We start from the raw sequence: 19,513 nt of genomic DNA on the forward strand, positions 1-19,513 counted from the left end.
CTTTTGCTTACTTACCCATGTCGTATTCGATTCAATTGTCCTATGCAAGCCCAAGTTATCCAGTTGATATCTACATCGGTGCATTTTTCTATCTTTGATCTTCCGTCTTCATTATGTCACGTTGCAGAAATGCCTACAGTATATACATTTGTATACTACTGTACGTACCTACCTATGCAGGCACAACTCGTGGATAGAGATTAAGTTTGTAACAGACGGTGCCTAAGATCCAATCTTAACGGAGCTGAACTCAATTGTTGGGGTGAACTACCACATGGATGACACTAAAAAGAGAACATTTACCCACTATTCCCTTGTAACAACCCAGTCAATCGGTTCCATTCGATATGGTTCCTGGCCACTAGGCAATTGTCGAGTTAGCGAATTAGTGAGTTATCGAGATGTGTCGCTTAAACCAGGTTGATACCGAGAACTTCCAATTTTGTGGGACACGATCTTCATTCTTTTTTTTTCTTTCCTCCTCAACCCGATTCGATTTACCGGGGGCATTTTATTGACTACCTAGGTAGATACTGGATCGATCTAGTTATCTCCCTTCGGCACTTTTCATCAATTTATTGAAACTAAATGTCTTTGTTTCTTTCCCCCTTTTTTTTCTTGTCCATATTCCATATTCCGAATTACAACTTCACGATACTTAGCGCAAGTCCCCAATATGATGTCCGGCGAGATTCGGAGCGGCCAATATTGCGTGCGTAAGCCTTGCATAAAGCCCGTCTGCACGCATGAAAGCGTAGCATCTCGATCATACACTACACACATCCCATATCTTATCATCCTACTCCTACTCCTACTCCGTATTTGGCCGGCTCTATCTGCGCCTCGTCGAGGTACCCTAGGTGTATTGCCCGCCTACCACATGGGGAATCTCCGTTAGATCTGACTAAGAAACTCCTAAAGGATCGCGGTGCCCATCCCATCCCATGTCAGCAAGTGCATTGTCGGCCACTAATTTGGTCTCATTAAACAATGCGCCGTAAGATAGACGGACACACACCCAAGCGCGTCACCTTCTTACTTGCTAGACCCCCTTGGTACGGAGCACGGTAGGTAATTGTCCCCTGCAATTTTCCCAGTCAGCGAATGTATGTAATGTAATATCTCTTCTTTCTCCAAAAACAACCTCAGCCTTATCCCGGCGCTGGACACAATCCCTGTATAACCGTTTCCCGAGCGTCATTAAGCTCATCTTGGTCTCACTAGAGATTCTAAGGATGAACCAACATCAAACACGTAACAAGCTTTGAAGCCCGAAGATGGATCCGTCCCGCTAAGCATCATGTTAAGCATCATTGTAGAATCTTCGAAGCTCTACAGATGGCGGGCTCGTCTAGTCTAATTATGACTAGCATCATGTAGGTATATGCAAGAGAAGAAAGTTGCCCAGCGAATGGAATTTTTAGCAATCGTCATTAGACGTTTAGTCTCTACCTAAAACCAGGTTCCAATTCCTCTAAGCTCGATAATCTGAAGCGAAAGATGGCCCGCCTTAATATGAGAAGAGGCCTAAATATAGACTTATTTCGCCAAGCTCATCCTTTACTACGACTTGATAGGAAAGGTTAGCTTCTAGATTGGCTACTGGGACACAGCCGTCAGCTTGCAGCTTTCGAATTATTAGAAGGTCCACCACAAATTCGACTTCGATGCAACTATGACGAATGTGAAAAAGTACCTGGTCCGCCAGATGCGGGCCACCCTCATCAAAGTCGTAGTAAGGAATTACTATGTCTAGTAACAACTAGCCCTGTCCCACCCCATTTAGGGAATTCTTGTTGACGACATGTGCAATATTTTTTTCTGGAATTCGGCAGAGCGGCCGGTGAGGGCCACGAAGATGGCAGGTCTCAAACACGTGCTGCGAGGGTTCTGGTGCCAACGTTGACACATGGGCAATTGCTCAAGGGAGGATTCAACTGGAATCTAGAGTTTTAAGCCCGTAAGCAATTTTGAGACATCAGTGTTTTGTTGTGCGATTGTCTTCGACCTGCTTCATGTCTGCCCAGCAAGTAGCTAAATTGCCTCTTAATTGAATATAGCGATGGGCCATTACCCTATAGACCTACTGATAAAGTCTGAATTTATAGTCTCAGGCACATATTTTAAGTAGTTCCCCTAACTCAGCTCCAGTGCCCTTATTCGACCTGTGCGCGTGTCTACCTAGCTAGCCAAGAAGATATTCAGATACTCGAAAATGTAAATATTATTCTCCTACGCAAGATGCCACTTCCTGAACTGGTATGGTTAAGAGCGGCATCTGTGGACCTAGCCAAGGGACCCGTTTATCCTGTCTAACTCGGTAGGCGGGAGGGATCTACTACGCCATCCCGTCCGTCTGCAAAAATCGTACGATTTTCTTGGGATCTGTATATGGCACCTGCTCAGAAAGCTTCTAGAAAATCCGGGGGGATCTCGCATATATATAGACACCCCCTTAAGAACGAGGTAACCTAAGATTATGTATTTAAATAGTGAACTCCCTCGCCGGTTACCTGTTAAGTCGCCCTTGTCATCGAATCCGGCATAGAAGAAGTACCACGTCCATACGTAGTCCCCCGAATTTGCTTACTGGCCACGGGGAGTGTAACACCTTATAAGTAGGTGTGTACGTATTTCTTGAGGCTAATTAGCCCTAAGCCTCATGATATATATCCCTAGTAGGGAGCCCGGATGTGAGCAAAGTAGATATTCCACGAGTATATATAAAGGGTCTGCAGTCTACCTACTGATGTGACCTGTGAAGTCCAATACCTGTCTGGATCTACCTAGGTACCTAGTGGTATGGCTATATAGATTCGAAGAATACCCTGTGATGCCCGAGTGCTTTCTGTGGCGTCCCTGACGAGACAGGAATAAGACATGATAGATCCCCCTTACCAAGGGCGACACCTATATTCATACAAACCGAAACGAATATCAACCCACATATTATACTTCTACACGACAACCCCTTCGAGGACACATCACACCATCACGCTTCCTCTCGTCACTATTCTATCTAATACATAGACGAGAAACCCTAAAACTTCAAAGACGTATCAATTTTTAACAAAGGGAAAATATCTTGCCGCTCAGGCTCGTATTACTACTACTACAACAGATCCAGACTCTTCGACACATCCGGTTCTTCGGTCTTTCGGTCCTCAGTCTTTTGAATCTCGTATCATCTCGGGAGCGCCGTGCACGCGCATATGTACAGAAGTTCCATTACCGCACGCAATTTCAACTCAAGGGAATCGTCTCGTCAACTAACACTGCCGGTCGCCGCCGCTACAGTCGCCGGGGGTATGTAATAAAAAAGGGGGTTGTATGGAAGGAAAGGAAAAAAAGGTTTAGCATCAGTCTGAGAAGTGTGGATGTAGGTCGAAAAATAATGCCAGCCCCTTTCCAGGTTTCCGTAACGCCCCCATGCCTGCCTCGAAACACCGTCATTCGTCCTACTGGACCGACCGAGGAGAATGCTGTGTCCGACACACCGTCCGGCCGAAAATCCCCCTTTCGCCTGAATGATGAAATAAGCAAGCACGTATGCTAGCGAAGATAGTATGCAAATCCGTCCGTAACTCGTGACGCCTCGGCTTCAATGCCTCGACGAAGGTATAATGACCACTAGTGCCTCCTATAGCACATTCGATGGTACCATTATATGCAGCGCTTGAAACAGGTACAAGAGAAGAGTAAGTGAAAAAGAATTAAAAGGGGTGACCTAGTATGTTTCCCCAAGGTCGCTCAATTTTCTCGGCCTGCCGTTAACGGATTCATTCGCCACACCACCACTAGTTCGACGGGCTGAATGCATTCCGCCGCTCTGCCGTCTAGGCATCGGGATTCCACTAGGACCCGGAATGCCACTGGCTGAGCCATCGCTATCAAACTTGCTATAAGTTCCTCGTCGACTTGGGGTTCGTTCTTCGAAGCGTTCGTCAAACTCGTCCGGGTCCATACGGCTGATACTCTGGGAATGGCTGTGTAGGCTACCGCTGAGAGAGCTTCTGGGTCTCACTCCAAGAGGCGTCCTTGCACCCGAAACGCTCGTGCGAGACATAGGACGAGCGATCTCCGAACGACTAGCTGGTCTCTCAGGTCTCGCAAAGCTCGAGACACTGGCTCGGCTGCTGGGACGTGAGATACTGATAGACGAGTCCGGGTCGTAGTTGCCGGATCGGTTTGGCAATGGACCGAACGACAGTCTTGATATACCAGAGGTACTAAGTCTGGGTGCATGCTTGCTCGTGGACTGCGTTGGTGTTTCATCCGCCACGGACGACGCGGTGGAACCAATGGTGCGCTTTCGTGATCGCATCGTAACAGTGGACGGTACTTGACTTGCGCCAATGAGCGATGATCTAGGTGATGCGCGCGGTGGTGTGTTGACAGGAGCAGGTAGCTTAGACCGCGCTGATTGAACCCGAGCCTCTAACTTCTGCATCTGAGCAGTGAGAGAGCGTACGTGAGTGAGAGACGTCGAAGCGGGTATCCTGTGAGAAGCTGCACGAGTAGTAGTGGTACGCGTGGGAGCCGGAGTGCGTGTGTTAGTAACAGAGCGCAAGCCTGGCGCCCGAACGGTGCCTGAAGCAGTGCTTCTCGCTTTCGGGGTGATGCTGCGGTCCGCCGAAGGAAGGCGTGATTTCCTTTGGGCCGCGGGCGCGGGTGTCCTCATCTTTGAGGAAGGTCTAGGAAGGGGTGCTGATGCGTCAGACATGGGTGGTGATGGAGGCTCATTGACTGTAGGCGCTCCCTTGCCTGAAGGAGGCAAAGATACTTCGTCGGGAGGTGTTGTAATAAGAGGAGAGCTTGCCATCGATCGGGGCGAATCCTCGAACGTTGGCGACTCGGGGACCGAGATATCTGTAGAGATAGTAGACAAGTGACGATTCTCTGCCTTCTTGATCTTATCTTGCATAATCTCAGCCTCGACCTTGAGGTCTGATAGTTCCTCGCGTAATCTCTGGGCTTCGATTCGTAGCTTCTCTCGTTCCTGTTCGCCCAGCTTAATCTCTTCCTCCATCATAACGGTTCTTTCGATGGCGACATTGTACTTGGACTCCAGATCTTCGAGGGACGAGGTAGTATTTCGAGCTTGCCGCTCAAAATCATCGTTGGCTACTTCTATGTCGCGTAACTTCAGCTGCAAGGTACGGTTGGAGTCACGGAGAGTCGTAATCTCCTTCTCCAACGCGTTCTGCGCCGAGTTTGCCTCGGACTTTGCTTTCTTGCATTTTTCCTAGGAGTGAATAAGTTAATATGTTGATCAGTGGATGAGGCAAGGGATGCGACAGGAAAATAAATATTATTTACTCACTTTCCACTCGTCGACTTCAAATTGTAATTCTTCTGCTTTTTGTTGGAGTTCGCGTTGTCGCTTATCGGCGGCATCTAGATCCTTCTCTAGTTCGGCTTCAAGCTCGTGACTTGATTCACGAAACTCGGCAAGTTCGTCGCCTAATAATTCATATTGCCTCTTATACCAAGCCAAAGATTCCTCCGGGGTGGCGGCCTCATTTGGGGGTGAAGATGGTGGTTCGGTCATGTTTGTTTACTTTCTTGATGGTGTGCGGTATGCGCAAATCAATCCCGCCTAAAAAAGATGTCGTCGCATCGGCGGTGAGGGGGATTATCCCAGGTATCGAAGGTTATGTCACAATTTGTCGAGATATACTACTATACGACACCTTTTTTTCAATAGTGTCGGGGTTTTAGAATGAATAGAGAAAATAATATCGTAATGTGTGACAAAAGAGATATGAAGACCGGAGGAGTAGGTCGTAAAGTAAGAAGTTGGATGATTAGGTAGTGAACGGCGGTCGTGAATGCGATATGACTATGACTTGGGAATACTGTTGTTCTATTCCTTTCAAGCATCAGCGCTACGTATTCCTCTTTGTTCCATTATACGCATCTCTTTCTATGGAAATATCTATACTGAAAAGATGTTGGTAGACCAAGACAAACTTACACGTCTGTTTTCCTGGCGGAAGAGGAGAAAAAAAGAATAAGGATCGGTGGTGATGAATTATTACGTCGCAAAAAAAAAAAACAAGGTGAGAATCGAAATATCCGTCGGGGTTAATAAGAGTATGTATCGGGGATTGTCGTTATATTCGTCGTTATCGCTAGTTTGTCGAGTTGGCCGTTTCACTTACCGTTTGTCGCTTGTCGTGTCGTCCGGCGAGGATGGACTTGGGAAGTTGTCGACGATGAACCGGATGAGTCGAAAAGATGCATGTGGGAATTGTTGTAGCGCTTTCCCTTCAAGTGTCAACATTCTCCAACCGTCTCCCCCCTTCAAACGGCAGACGAACTAATCCTATTACAGCTTAGCGCGGGACATGTGTTCCTGCCCGCTACCAGGACAACAGCCACTCGCCGTGCGTGTTATGGGGTACTTGCGTATATGTACCTATTTCTCACATGCGACCAGTGCAAATGACCCCACAACAAACCTTATGTACATAATTCATTCGATCTGGTAGGTTATAAGAGTACTTCAGATTACAAGTCTACAAACCGCATGAACAATATACCTGATTATTATTATTTAGGGTTTAAGTTTACGTCGCGCATTAAATGTTATTCAACAGCTATTATTAGATCTAAATGGGACACACTATCGAAACTCTACTAAGTAAAGGAAGTAAGGGGAATAAATCTTCAATACTAACAACAATTTCATTCTTCTTCCTCTACTTCTCTACTTCTACTTCGTACCTTCAAATATCCTAACAACGACATCAGCATCTCACCGCCTCAACCAACCAGGTATATACATTTAACTATTTTTTGTTTTTTTTTCGTTGACCTTCTAGGATCATTCAATGCGAACAGACACCTAGCTTGAGACATTTTTTATATTAACCAGAGCGGTTGATTATGCCCTGTCTAGTGTTTCAAGAATTGCCCAACTCCCCAGGCTTCCACAGAATAGATCCTCTCGACCCAAGTGCTCGGACGTTGTTAGTATCAGGGCTAGCAGGGATCCCAACCACCTTTTCTATTCAACGTTCTGCTTCTTGATTTTATTCAGCCGCCTTCAGCGAAACATACAACGAATGAGATGCACGATACTGGGCACCGAAATCGGGAGGGGGTGGCGTTCTCTACCGTCTTCGAAATTCGAACTGCTACTTTTTCTGTCTGGATGATTGTCGTTGGGTGTAAAACGAAGTGCTAATAAAAAATTGCTTCTGCGCAAACATCAAATATCCATGTTGAACCACTCAACAGCGGAGATTGGTAGAAGGTGAGTTATGAAATGGAAAGTCCCCGCTAATTCGCGCAGTGATCGGAATTTGACGAAGCGTCGAAAGATTTTCCTTTCGACTTTTGTTCGAGAATAAAGACGATGATTAAGTATACCTAGCTAAATATATCGGAGTTATTCATCCTTTAAGAATCGATTGTGGACAACTTACGTGATTGCGAATCACCCAAATATTATCAACTCTTGGGCATAGTACCATGGTTGTCAAGACTCCATTGCTAATCTTGATGGTTGAGGTTTCGCATGGGAACCCTTTCTTACTTGCTTCCGGGATGGACCGATACCTTAGGTGCGAGGACGAGGGAAGTTGATATTCCTAGTATTTCCCGTCGGGTAAAGGTCTTGGGGGAAAATTACATGCATCCGCCAACTACCGGAACTAGCCGCACGAGGCTGTCGGTATCATTGAGTATGTCTATGAATGCTTCATTTTCAATGGCCAAAATAATCAGGGCAATTGAGTCCAAACCCAAAGTCTTCATTATTGACTGTGAAACATCTTCAAGACAACCATTATGGGAAACAGCGTGTATACCCACTTCCAAGACCATTGAAGGGTCCAAGGACAATATTTGGAAGAAGGAAGGATGGTCGTTGTCGTCGTGCCGGTCAATCCGAATATCGGCGCCCAGCTCTCAACCATGGCAAGAATTATGTGTTCTACGTAGACGTTCCTCAAGAGCCTTTCTGCTGCATCGGATGGCGGCCTAGCCATAAACCTAGCTATGGGATTGATACCATTGCTTTTGGCATCTAGATGAGTTCCTAAGCATGGTAGTGCGACGCGCCAACGACTCTGTTGGCTTATATATCGGTCTCTCGTTGTCGCCAATGCCACTCATAGGAACAAGTCCATTGCTCACTCTTATGGCCGACTTGAGAGTAAACCTTGGCCTGTCGCTCTCCAAATGAGAACGGGAGCCCAGGAGTCCTTCAGCCTCGAAGGACAGCACGTTCAATGAATGATGCTTTGGGCAATCAGTATAATTGATTATAATTGCGATATCAAATCGGGCGTACGCCACTGTTCGCCTCAACTTCCAGATCTAGGTAGCTCGAAATCGCGAATTGTTGTAATAGCATGGATATTCCTCTGAGTCATATCATAACCCGGTGAATGGGTACGTTTATGTCCATCGGTGTGGGATATTTGAATTCCATCCTTATGCAGGTACCCGGCTAGGAACTGATACATCTGTCAGCTAAAATGTGCATTTTGTTACGTGGTTTTCATCCCAATACAAACCCGGCCGGTGTTCCCACGTCGCTCATAATTCGATCAAGTCGTGTCATTCTTAGGTAGGGAAGGTCTGGACGACGCCCGCCCGACCAAAGCAGTACAATGAAGGCTGCAACAAGGATTCTTTCTGCCAATGATGCATGAACGTCAGCGCCGAGTTTTGGGGTACGTGAGTCAAGGGTTGCAAAAGGAAAATCATTGACTCGCGTCATCTATGAGGCCGTAAATACGAGATGAAAAGTTGCATGTCTTATGCATCAATGATATGGCTGCCAGATATCACATACCTCGACCTCCATAATGAACAACACAACCCAGCCATAGGTGACCAATTATTATCTGAAAGTGCAGATTGAATCACACAGCCCGTATTTGCCCTCATGCGGCTGTGGTTGGGTTGGGCACACAAAATTGGACAAGTGAGGTGTTCGCAACATACCTTGCCTGCTATAACTCCAAGTTTAATATTTCGTCCCATAAGTCTATTGACTTTATTACTAATAATACGCTCTTAACAGCCATATTCTGGTGATAATGCATGAGGCTCTGAGGATTCAGCTGAAGCCGCCCGGAGATCAATACTTAACGGGGAAATCTGGGGCCTGTCTGGCTCATTATATTGACTCTTTGGCGAATCAAAATACGCCCTGTTACGTCTCGGTACTTGCGGCTACGGTGCCCACTTTTGCTACCCAAACGCCGTCTACCAGCTGGCTTTGAATCTGCAGATTTGGTCATCTAAATTCGGGGAGCTTAGACCGTGAGCGGGGACCATGCCCCTTGCCCCCGCCAATACTTCATGCACAAAGGACAAAAAAGCAATCATCGAGACCCTGATCCGTCCTCAAGGTATCGGCAGCTGAACGAAGCCATGGCTTTGAATATTAACCACCGGGTCAGCTTACGGAGTTTCTAATGCCGGATAGCTTTGCTTCTTTCTTGTTTCGGCCGCATATGTCGTGTCCACGTATGAAGTTACGGGTAACGGCATTGCATATGTTGTATAACCTGAGGTACATTGTCTAGGACTACCTAAGGCATCTCTATATTGGAGCTAAGGAGTGTTTTCATTGGGTGATATTTATTCAACTTCCATTCTGTTACATGAGTATTCATCTGAACTGCCTACCTGGGTACATTAGGTAGGCAGATACGTACATGGGATAAAGCCTTTCCAACCAATTAATCCAAAGCCACCGAGTGAGAATATTAATTAATTATTACGAATAACCCCTGTACCGTTCTACCAGCCCCAACAACAGCTGGGAAATCAAATTAGAGTCGCGATTCCGACGGCACAGATTGCTCCGAACACGCCGATGAAGCTCATAGAGCTGGTCGACGCAGCCCCTGGGACGGTTGTTGCCGGTGTAGGTTTCAAGACCTAGATTCATACATGTGTTAGTTCAAATGCATGACAAGGTATCTGGCCTATGGATGTGAGATGGCTTACCTTGTTAACCACGTGTGCAACTCCGTTGTCGAGGATGAGGTTTGCCTGTGTAATCAGTCCGCCATTGACGTAGTAACGCCCACTACGAACGCTGATAGCGAGCGTCTCGCCTTTCTGGGTGGTCAAAACAGTTCCGTCTTTCAAATCCGGTAGATAGCTGACGGTGCCAGCAACAACATGATCAGATACTAACTGCGAGGCCGAGATACTAGAGTTAGAAGCAGAGATGGCGGCGTTAGAGGGAAGAAACACTGTGACGGAAGGCGTTGTGTCTAAAGTGTTTGTCGAGTTACTGCTTGAAAGCAAATTATTGAAAGCCGTCTGACCGGTGTATTTAGATGTGCTTGATAGTGACTCTGGCATAGTGAAATAGCTATAGTCGCATGGCATGTATTAGATGGTTACTTTAGTGTTCCTAAAGGAGGGCATCTCTCTTACCCATCCGTGATGTGGAGTATGCCACCATCATACTGAATATCTCCCTTGATGACATTGGTGGTTTTCCCGAGTCCGGATGAGATCCTAAGCAATGATGTCCCGTTATCTCCTCGTCGAGAAATGGAGGATGGATTCCACCGCTTAGTGGGCGATGTTAGGTTGCGAGGCCTTGTGTCAACTACTACTCGTTGTGGCTGGTTATTCAACAACGGAGCATTGTTGTTTGTCTTGAGAATCAAGCCAGGTAGCGAGCGACTGGCAAGATCGATGCTTGTCGTTCCTTTAGCCGACTGGAATGCTGCCGTACGTCGTTGTGCCGGAGACAGATCTCGTTCTTGCAATGTTTCGTTACCCGAAGCTGAATCTAGAGGGGCAAAGACCGTCTGGACTTGGTCTGAAAGGTATAACTGCAAGGTCTCCGGGTCGGATTGAATGAAGTCCGCAAATTGCGAGGCTCCAGATGCCACGAGGGTATCTATGAGTCCAGGCAACGATTGCGATGCTGCCGACGTGGCAACGCCCAGCAGAGAAAGAGCAAGTAGCAACATCATATTGTAACAAGTTTCCTAATTACGCAAACAAAGCTTACGAGTGTTCAAAGAGTATAGTAACTTCAGAAACGAGCTATGAGGCCGGTAAGAGAAATATAGAAACTTACAACAGTCACAGAGGTCTCTTTATTTGAATCTAGGTAGGGAAATAAGTACATAGTAACACTCTCGGCCTCGGTACACATCACATTTTCATGCATGCCTGTTGCTGGATGGATTGTACCCATATTTGTACCCTGTAGGTATGATCGGACGTTTGCCTGAGTTACAATATTGAATTCATGCGCTGGTGTGGTAGGGCAGCAATACAGTTTACTATGTATATGGTGAAGCTTTCCTTATTCGTCACCCAAATATGTGATTCAAAGGGCACAACCATTTCGAGTAGACCTTGGCACCAGGATTCATCACAGCTGAGGCAGGCTCCGACTGAAGTAATTTGAATAATCAAGATGGCTGGTTCGTATTGGTATTTACATAATGATATTATGCAGACTTGCTTTTTGTCACCTTCCTTATGCCTCTTATTTCTACGCCATATCGCCGTCCTGTCTTACTAAATATCCACAGCTCGGCAACTAGGTACCTGAATAGGTACATACACCTATATTAGGGATAGTCCGGGTTGGGGACTAGTTCCACTTATTGGAAGCCTGGCATGTCTCCATTCTAATGACACTGCCGAAGGCCGACTATGGGGGTGTGATGTATATCCCTAGGGTTCGCTCTTATCTACCTACTCATTATATATATGGGTGTAATAGCAACAGAAGATGGTGGTAATGATATAATCGGGTATTCCCCCTACTAGATGGTCCCGACTTGACACCTTCCCTTTAAACTTTGTAACTATATTCAATCCAGACAGGCAAGCAAGACACAGGTTGCCCAAAATGGTTGTGCAGACGACTACACAGCTTCGCTCAACATACAACCTCTGGCAACGATTCCATTACCCTACTGATAAGGGTCCTATAGACGCTATTGCAGTACCGAAGTCGGTAGGCGACTATCTCAACTCCGCTTATGCCCTCATATTGGATTTAGCAATACTCCAATTCTGGACGATTCTCTTCGGCCTCGTTATATTCTATTACATATGGAGAAAGAAGAAGATATCGGGAGGGGATAAGGAGAAGGCTTCTTTGAGTCCTTTGGCGTATATTTTCTGGAATAAAAAAGGAGAATTCATCGACTTGATATTGGCAACAGTGATCTCGGGGAAATGGAAGCAGAGGATGGCAATACCATTACTATTCTTGATTCTCATCGCCTGGGTTGGTCAGAAGGCCGCCGGAAGCTTAGTCCCTCCACTCATCCTCCTCGGAAATGCAGCACCCGTGAATCCCAGCGCCATATACGTGCCCGACAACTCTGGAACAACTAATGCTTCACGGGCAACTCTCTTTACGTTAGAAGTACCACGATTTCTTCGCGCGTTAGGCAGCACGTCAATAGGCGACGCACTGCGCCAGAAAGTAAATATAAGCACGCCAGTACCGCTGGGACAGACGAGCAACGGCGATGACATCCAACGAATCGACTATTGGTATACTGCCACTGGAACGGATTTTGGATTACAGAAATACCCTGGTTTGACCCTTAGCGTTGCGGGTTCATGCACCACGGAGTATGGATGGCTTATGGACAGCTCTACTCTCGATGGAGGCTCTCAAGGAACGCTTGCCATAGACGATTACGATGTTTTTGGAGAGTTGATATCGGCATCTGTCTTCGATGGTCGGCAGCCGTCAGCAAGCTTTCTCCTGGGAAACTATACACAAGGCACGCTTGCTGATAGCAACACAACATGGGCAGCAGTGGTATCGTCCGTCAATAGAACGTCATTCACAGCCGGAACTGACCCGTGGTACCTTACGGCTCCTGGACAAAGCGAGACAGGCGCTGGGTACTCAGTATTGCCAGGACGCCCTGTCCTATCCTGCTGGGAGGTAATACGCAATATCCCACCCTGATCGCATAGCAATTGTAGTTACTAATTGAATGTACATATAGGACGATGTATGGTCATACGGTGGTCGTAATAGTACAATTGTCAACCTCGGGAGCGATGCACTCCCAGGTCTAGATTTAGCGGCTGATTTTCAAGGAATTCTTAGTTCCATCTTCAGTAACCCAATGATTCTGTTAGTCGGGCAGCACCTTCAAGCCTCGGCGCTACTATCGGCAACCACGGCGAACGGACAAGTGTTCAACGCCGAGGCAAGCAGTATTCACAACGATCTCGAACGACTAGTGCAAGCGGCGTATGTAGCGACCGTCAACTGCTTGACGGATTTGACTCTATATCCGGCCGGAGCCGACCGTGATTTAGCAAACATTGCTCTTGATGACACCAACCAACCCAGATCTGATGTTGCGGAATTTGTTGTCTGGAGCCCGGACGTTGCAGCCTTATCGACAGTGGTAGTAATTGTCATCCCGAGCGTTTTCGTTGGTGTCTGGCTGATTGCCACTGTGCTACTGTATGCGCCTCCAGTCAACATTGTCAACAAACTCTCGCAGAAAGACGACGTGCCAGACAAAATCCCTGCCCCACCAGGGGATGATGAAAACCGGTAAGCTCTAACCTCCCAGAACTATTACGTATCGGAACTCTCCCTAACAACCTTACACAGATCTCAAAATGATACGAAAGGGACTACACCTCCAGGAAAGGAGGTAGGACAACCAGGGACAGGTCCGAGTACCCCGGTTTGAAATCGCTATACCATAACCGCGAGGGCTCTATAGATAACTAGGCTGCAGAATATCGCACGCGACGTAATATCTAAAGAACGGGACACATTAATACGGCGGAAAAAAGAGTAGGAATCTTCTATAGTCAGTTTTGAAAGAGGAGCTACGTTGAATTAATGAATTTTATGCTAGGATATTACGGGTATTGTCATAGTTTGATAAGTAAACTGGATGCGTTAACTTTTGATATGTTGATCTATGTTGCGAATAGTTCAGTATAGCTCTTGTCGTTGTGGCGGATATGTACTTCTTTACCTACTCAGTATCAAGTTGTCCAAGGGGAAAGTCACAAGGTTGCAGAATGAAGGTCTGAAAAGTATATGCCATTTTGGGCGATGACTTCAAGGCTGTGTTATTAAATGATGAGGTAGCTATAATATAGCAGAAAAGATGGGGACGGAACAGGTTGTATGTGTAGGTACCTAGGTAGGTAGCGTAGTAAAAACAAGGTGGGGTACAGTACCTCGCTATAGGTTAGGTAATTTTAGGTACCGGGCTATCTCCGGAGTTCCGGAGTTAAAGTGGAGAAACCCGGGGACAGTCCGGAGTAGCTTAATCTTTAATAGGAAGATGAGTCGGGCAGCGTCCGAATGAGTCCGACCTTGGTAGTGGATGTGTCAGCACCTACGTACCTACTTAAGGTCCCGGATTTGGTTCGTTCTGTTCAAGCTTAGAGGAGTTCATGGTGTAATCCAAAGCGCCTGTAGGTATGCCAGGGGGATTAAGCGTGTTAAGAATAGACAGATTAATCATAACGCAAAGCTATCGGAAGGATTGTTGACTTTATGTCGAAATTAGAATTGTTATATTGGCCCAATCCACTTGCGGGCCATGAAATCGAGGCTGGTTCCTCAATCGTTTGACACAGCCGACTATTGTCCTCCATGGATTTTGATTGAATTAACCTCCGAGCTGTTATCTTTAAATGACCAGGAACGAAATCCCTTCCCACTACTCATATTTTGCTTGTGGAGCCAGGTCGGGGTTCCCTGTCGTGAAACCACCTATCTGTTAGTAGGGATAAATGACTTCATCCACACGCTCGCAACGGGGGGAATAAGGGCGGTTTCAGCTGAAAAAATTTCCTGTTGGACACAGATTTAGGTACCTAGGTAACTAACTACCTAGGTAGGTAGCCAGTATCATTTTCTAGATACATTTCTACACTAGGCTTCTCATTTCATTTCCAATAGAGGAAGAAAAAATGGAGAAAAACACACCCACTTGTTCGAAATGTCAGCCCTATCTGTGGGTCTCTCGTCACTGATCTAGTGCATGCAAGATCGCTAAAATTTCTAGATCGATCGGTTATCGAAAGCCCTGACGTTCGGGGTTTACTTCATTGGCTTACAGTGTTCCGGCTGCAGCTCCGTCAACCGAAAAGCAATGATACACTAATGCGTAATCGGCCGCAGGATCATTGATTAAGAAGTTGCTTATAAGGAAGCTAACGGGGTCATAGGTTCTTATTTGTTTTCGCTTGTTCATCGTTTGGTAAAATATTCATTACGCTATACGGTTAAACGAAAGCCTAGAACTAAGGTGGCGAGCGAATGAGGTATGAGCAACGCATATTACATCATAATGCCTGCGAAGTAATTGCTTCTGAGAAAGTGATCGCCTAGCTTTAGGACTCTTCAGCTATGTATATCACAATTAAACATTTATTATGCCATACATTATCTATTAGAATTACCATTCTCGAAACCTATAATAATGACTTTTCGTTAGCTACCTACAGGTGCTCTAGGCCTCACATTGAAATCCCATAGGGCTTTTATGTAAACCCATAGTTTTGGTGGTGTACGCAAGTTTGATCGCTAATGCAACTCGGCGTATGGCAGCTACGGGTCGAGGCTTCATCATACCGAAATGAGGCCCGTATTATAAGTTTACCGTTTAATTGTTGATGGCCGTAATTGGTATTATTTTATCATACATTCGTCTTATACGATGTGAGGGAAACATGTGCTAATCTACCTAGATAGCATAAATGACGTAGGCATATATTCATATCCAACTATAAGGCTTGCTTCTTCTTTAGGGCAACGAGGATGAATTTCCAACCAAAGATCAATTTCAATACTGCTACTTATAATTCGACATGAGGGGTGAAGGGGAGAAACGGTGAAGGACCCTGATGTACATCATAGTGGCTTTGAAATTCCAGGAGTCCGGTACCCCTTGCCAGCCCCCCCTTGTACGCAACATCGAGCTTTAGCACCCCTGTTAACAAGTTTGCCATTCTTATTACTTTCGATTTGTACATTTGACATACCTGTGAAGATCGAATTCGATAGAAGGGGCTAAGACTATAATATTTCATACTTGTTCTTATTTTGTCTACCGATTTCTCAAATTTATTTGATTACTGATCAGTAGGATAGTTGTTAGTCTTACACCCTCACTTTCTCCATACACTAGTGCGCCTCGCTCTGTGAATCATATCGCCTTGGCCTCGATATGTCCATGGCTCATCCCTTCATTATACGCCCTGACTACAGTATCATATTCGCCTCTTGAAGTTGCTTGGGTTTAAATTCCAGGATAGCATGGTCAATGTTAGTCTAAATCACATTGTTCTCATGACGATATGTTTATGATCTGTCTATTCTCAATCTCGACTTCTATCTATCTCCTCGGACTTCAAATAACACTACAATGCCTGTTAGATGATGGTCGGCGAACAAATGTTTCGTTGAATGTGGGGATTCAGGTGGTTCTTGATATTTCGGGTCACAGACTTATGCACCTTAAGTCTAATATCAGAGAACTATCTGAGTCGTGTTTCTACGACAGCACCCCTAAACCCACGGATTGTTATGAATAACCAGGATTCCTAGACGTACAATAGCTAAATATTTCTTCCTCCGCGGAAGTATCCGGTCAATACAAAGGCAATTCGATATGATTCATCTTGCTATGTACTTGTCATTCTCATATTGCCAAGTTATGAGGCTCTAAGTTCTTTGGTGTTACTGAAGTGGATTTAAAAGGGCCGCGAAGGATTCCATGATGATGACCGGAGATGGTCGAGCAAGCGAAAAGGGAACTCTGTATTCGCTACAGCCAGTCAACTTTAGCCCACAATTCTTTTAGGAATAAGCCGCCGCAATCATGGTTACCGTCGAAGTTCAACCTCCGGCGCAAGCCCAAGCAGGAGCGGTTTTGTACCCGCCACTTGTCATAAGCTCGGAGAGCGATGACGCCTACGACTTTGTACAGGTGGCACTTATCGACCCTTACGGACGCGTTCTTGAAGACCAACTGTATGGTACACTTTCAATGTCCGGTCAGAGTCTAAGTGATCGGTCTGCTTCGAGGAGCAACAGAGCTACAGAGTATTCTGTTTTCCCGGATCTTATTGTCAGCTATGCCGGGACATACTATCTTCAAGTGAGCGCTATCCGTATGGACTACGCGTCTCCCGACGGCGCAGCAGCAATCATCGCTGCTTCCACAACTACAACCCAGATTATCGTCTACGACCAATGCGTCGCTTCGGAGATCCCATGTAAGTTTGAAACATTTCCCTTATCCAACAAGATACTGGTAAATATTAACGATTCACGGTGTACAGCCCCTGACGAACAATCCCTACTACGAAGACTTCGACGTAATGGTGGATTTGGTGTCCCTCGTGCGCCTAAATGATACGGCGGATGGGTATTTTGCTGCTTCAGCGGAGTTGACCACTAGTATTTGTTGAAACTATGCCTGGGCCCGATGGGAGATGGAAATACCAGAAGAGAAAATTGGGGCGGGTTGAATTTCACACTGTCCTAGCATAGGACTTTTTCACAACTAAATATTTCTCTCTTTTCGTTAATTTGGATAGAAAAAAAGAATTACTCACTAGATCAAAAGATCCCCCCTTTTGTCACTTTCACATGCCATACAGTGACCAGATACATCTACGTACCTGGCTAAAAGAAAAGCAAAGAGAATAATCCTCGTATAGTTCGATATAAAAATTTGCTGTGATAATTTCATGGGAGCTTTATGCGGGTCCTGATAGACTTGTGGACGTTCTTCAGTGATCATTGGCTTCGGGTATCTTTCTGCCGGCAGCCACTTAGTAGCTTAGGTAGCTGACAGGCGCTATAAAGGTCTCGGACGGATGGCAGATGATGATTTGGCAAGGCAAAAGCATTCTCATTTGCATTTCCAAGTTTATAATAACGAGCCGACGAATGGATTACGATGAAGACATTGAATGGTTCAAACTTTTTACATCTTCACTACCCAATCCAAGTCGCGGGTCATCAATTTCGATATCACGAGATCGACGGCGGCGTCTGCGTGTAATATTCTAGAACGATTCGAACTTTCCGAGAGGCTTGGGCTAATTTAGTCACCGTTCACATCGTCGGACAGAATCTAAGACAACAGAACTAGTGATCTAATTGAAAATAATATTCGGAGAAGATCGGCGTTTATGAGGCTCCGAAGCGATTTCTGTAAGCCTAGAATATGCCAGATTGGCATACTATCAGAAATTGATCTAGATCATGACTTAGATCGATTCTTCTTTAGACTCATAGTTTCGTTAAAGGTTACCCTACCGTTGAGGCTGACGCTGATATTGTAGGTACATTACACAAAATATGATAAATTGCGATTAGATCGGTGATTATTACCTATAAGCCATCCATCAGCACGATGCCAAAACTACCTCCCTTATCCTATGCACTTTTATACGACGTCACGGTGGCTTTAGCGATGGGAGATTGTATTTGGTGTAATGGATTCGGTTTATCCACACCGACATATGTACAATATCGAATATATCACATGAACGGCTTCGTTGAAGGGTTCCGGTGACGATCGGGTATGATGGCCGATATAGCGTAATGAAGCATGTGATATTTAAAGCAACCGATGATCGAAGGAGCAAAACTCTCGAGGTTTCGTGGCTTCAATATCTGCCACCTTCTCCATCGGGTTGGTTTCATTCCCGATTCTGAATGTTTTCGATAGTGATTCAGATCAAGGGATTTTAGTGCGAAGCTGGACGCCATGCCAACCTTTCATCTGATCACCCAGGACGGCATTCACCATTCTTTGCTGTTTCAGCATGTTCACACCTCGAAATTTCTCCGATGTGATCTCAATCCCATACATCGACCCGCAGCCTCCTGATATGTCTTGTACCATGAGCTCTGTTGGGGCGAACTCGGCTGTCAACTTGTCCCATATCAACGATTCGGCGTCGTCTAGATAGTCGGGCTTTTCGGGTTGGGGTGACACAGTTGAGGAGGCGTTCGGGGCTGCCGCTGTATTGGAAGCGGGGGAATAAAATCGCGCAATAGTATTTCGGGAACTTTTTAAGCTATTTATTGATGGTAACACAGCCCTGGGGAGACTATTTGTCGAGGTAAATGTATGTATGAGCCGGGCGCGTCCCGATATCGTAGTAGGACCTCGTCGGACCACTGTCGCGACGAGGCGACGGCAGTGGTGACACAACATTTTGACAAATTTATTGATTATAATACTTTAAACGAGATGAGATTATCTTAAGGTGAAGTGTAGAATACAGGACCTGTTCCTGCTAATTAGGTACTTGTAATACAATATATAAGTTGAATGCGACTGGATGATGATTAAAAATAAAAATAAAAAAATAACATGGAAGCTCTCAAAATAGACAAAATATCTCCAGATTCATAAGCTAAGATAAGATTAAGTACTTAGTAAGCACCAGAGATGCCCTATTCCGACGGTCTGGGTAATCATTATCGTGAAGTTGCTGATTGGTTAGATGGGCGATGGGAATTATACATAAC

General features: G+C 45.7%; 5 protein-coding genes across 5 annotated transcripts; 2 read left to right on the top strand and 3 right to left on the bottom strand.

The window, feature by feature from the left end:
- Positions 1–3,590: 3,590 nt before the first annotated feature.
- F4822DRAFT_362723 (NUDE protein) lies at positions 3,591–5,737 on the bottom strand. Its single transcript, XM_051456134.1, has 2 exons — positions 5,324–5,737; positions 3,591–5,245 (listed from the first exon to the last, which is right to left on the bottom strand). Exons 1-2 carry the CDS (start codon positions 5,549–5,551, stop codon positions 3,728–3,730), a joined length of 1,746 nt encoding a protein of 581 aa, XP_051310179.1. The 5' UTR covers positions 5,552–5,737; the 3' UTR covers positions 3,591–3,727.
- Positions 5,738–9,441: 3,704 nt separating this feature from the next.
- On the bottom strand, positions 9,442–11,135 carry F4822DRAFT_362762 (FAS1 domain-containing protein). Its single transcript, XM_051456135.1, has 3 exons — positions 10,414–11,135; positions 9,976–10,348; positions 9,442–9,906 (listed from the first exon to the last, which is right to left on the bottom strand). The coding sequence occupies exons 1-3, from the start codon at positions 10,962–10,964 to the stop codon at positions 9,793–9,795; spliced, it is 1,038 nt and encodes a 345-aa protein (XP_051310180.1). The 5' UTR covers positions 10,965–11,135; the 3' UTR covers positions 9,442–9,792.
- Positions 11,136–11,514: 379 nt separating this feature from the next.
- On the top strand, positions 11,515–14,120 carry F4822DRAFT_362848 (uncharacterized protein). The gene is made up of 3 exons (XM_051456137.1): positions 11,515–12,916; positions 12,981–13,543; positions 13,604–14,120. Exons 1-3 carry the CDS (start codon positions 11,858–11,860, stop codon positions 13,683–13,685), a joined length of 1,704 nt encoding a protein of 567 aa, XP_051310181.1. The 5' UTR covers positions 11,515–11,857; the 3' UTR covers positions 13,686–14,120.
- Positions 14,121–16,698: 2,578 nt separating this feature from the next.
- On the top strand, positions 16,699–17,615 carry F4822DRAFT_362857 (uncharacterized protein). Its single transcript, XM_051456138.1, has 2 exons — positions 16,699–17,238; positions 17,305–17,615. The coding sequence occupies exons 1-2, from the start codon at positions 16,842–16,844 to the stop codon at positions 17,376–17,378; spliced, it is 471 nt and encodes a 156-aa protein (XP_051310182.1). The 5' UTR covers positions 16,699–16,841; the 3' UTR covers positions 17,379–17,615.
- Positions 17,616–18,517: 902 nt separating this feature from the next.
- Positions 18,518–19,438, bottom strand: F4822DRAFT_362868 (bola-like protein). The gene has a single exon (XM_051456139.1). It carries the CDS (start codon positions 19,194–19,196, stop codon positions 18,714–18,716), a length of 483 nt encoding a protein of 160 aa, XP_051310183.1. The 5' UTR covers positions 19,197–19,438; the 3' UTR covers positions 18,518–18,713.
- Positions 19,439–19,513: the final 75 nt, after the last annotated feature.

This window comes from Hypoxylon trugodes (assembly GCF_022578975.1).
Source record: "Hypoxylon trugodes strain CBS 135444 unplaced genomic scaffold F4822scaffold_9, whole genome shotgun sequence".
Lineage (NCBI taxonomy): Eukaryota > Fungi > Ascomycota > Sordariomycetes > Xylariales > Hypoxylaceae > Hypoxylon > Hypoxylon trugodes.

What these genes read in the sequence shown, in the direction of transcription:
- F4822DRAFT_362723 (XM_051456134.1), bottom strand. Translation starts at nt 5,551, where the DNA reads ATGACCGAACCACCATCTTCACCCCCAAATGAGGCCGCCACCCCGGAG. An exon ending in TTGAAGTCGACGAGTGGAAA is followed by an intron (nt 5,246 to 5,323) that starts GTGAGTAAATAA and finishes ATTCACTCCTAG; the next exon opens with GAAAAATGCAAGAAAGCAAA.
- F4822DRAFT_362762 (XM_051456135.1), bottom strand. Translation starts at nt 10,964, where the DNA reads ATGATGTTGCTACTTGCTCTTTCTCTGCTGGGCGTTGCCACGTCGGCA. An exon ending in ATACTCCACATCACGGATGG is followed by an intron (nt 10,349 to 10,413) that starts GTAAGAGAGATG and finishes ATGCGACTATAG; the next exon opens with CTATTTCACTATGCCAGAGT. An exon ending in TTGCACACGTGGTTAACAAG is followed by an intron (nt 9,907 to 9,975) that starts GTAAGCCATCTC and finishes GTATGAATCTAG; the next exon opens with GTCTTGAAACCTACACCGGC.
- F4822DRAFT_362848 (XM_051456137.1), top strand. Translation starts at nt 11,858, where the DNA reads ATGGTTGTGCAGACGACTACACAGCTTCGCTCAACATACAACCTCTGG. An exon ending in CTGTCCTATCCTGCTGGGAG is followed by an intron (nt 12,917 to 12,980) that starts GTAATACGCAAT and finishes ATGTACATATAG; the next exon opens with GACGATGTATGGTCATACGG. An exon ending in CCAGGGGATGATGAAAACCG is followed by an intron (nt 13,544 to 13,603) that starts GTAAGCTCTAAC and finishes AACCTTACACAG; the next exon opens with ATCTCAAAATGATACGAAAG.
- F4822DRAFT_362857 (XM_051456138.1), top strand. Translation starts at nt 16,842, where the DNA reads ATGGTTACCGTCGAAGTTCAACCTCCGGCGCAAGCCCAAGCAGGAGCG. An exon ending in CGTCGCTTCGGAGATCCCAT is followed by an intron (nt 17,239 to 17,304) that starts GTAAGTTTGAAA and finishes CACGGTGTACAG; the next exon opens with CCCCTGACGAACAATCCCTA.
- F4822DRAFT_362868 (XM_051456139.1), bottom strand. Translation starts at nt 19,196, where the DNA reads ATGTTGTGTCACCACTGCCGTCGCCTCGTCGCGACAGTGGTCCGACGA.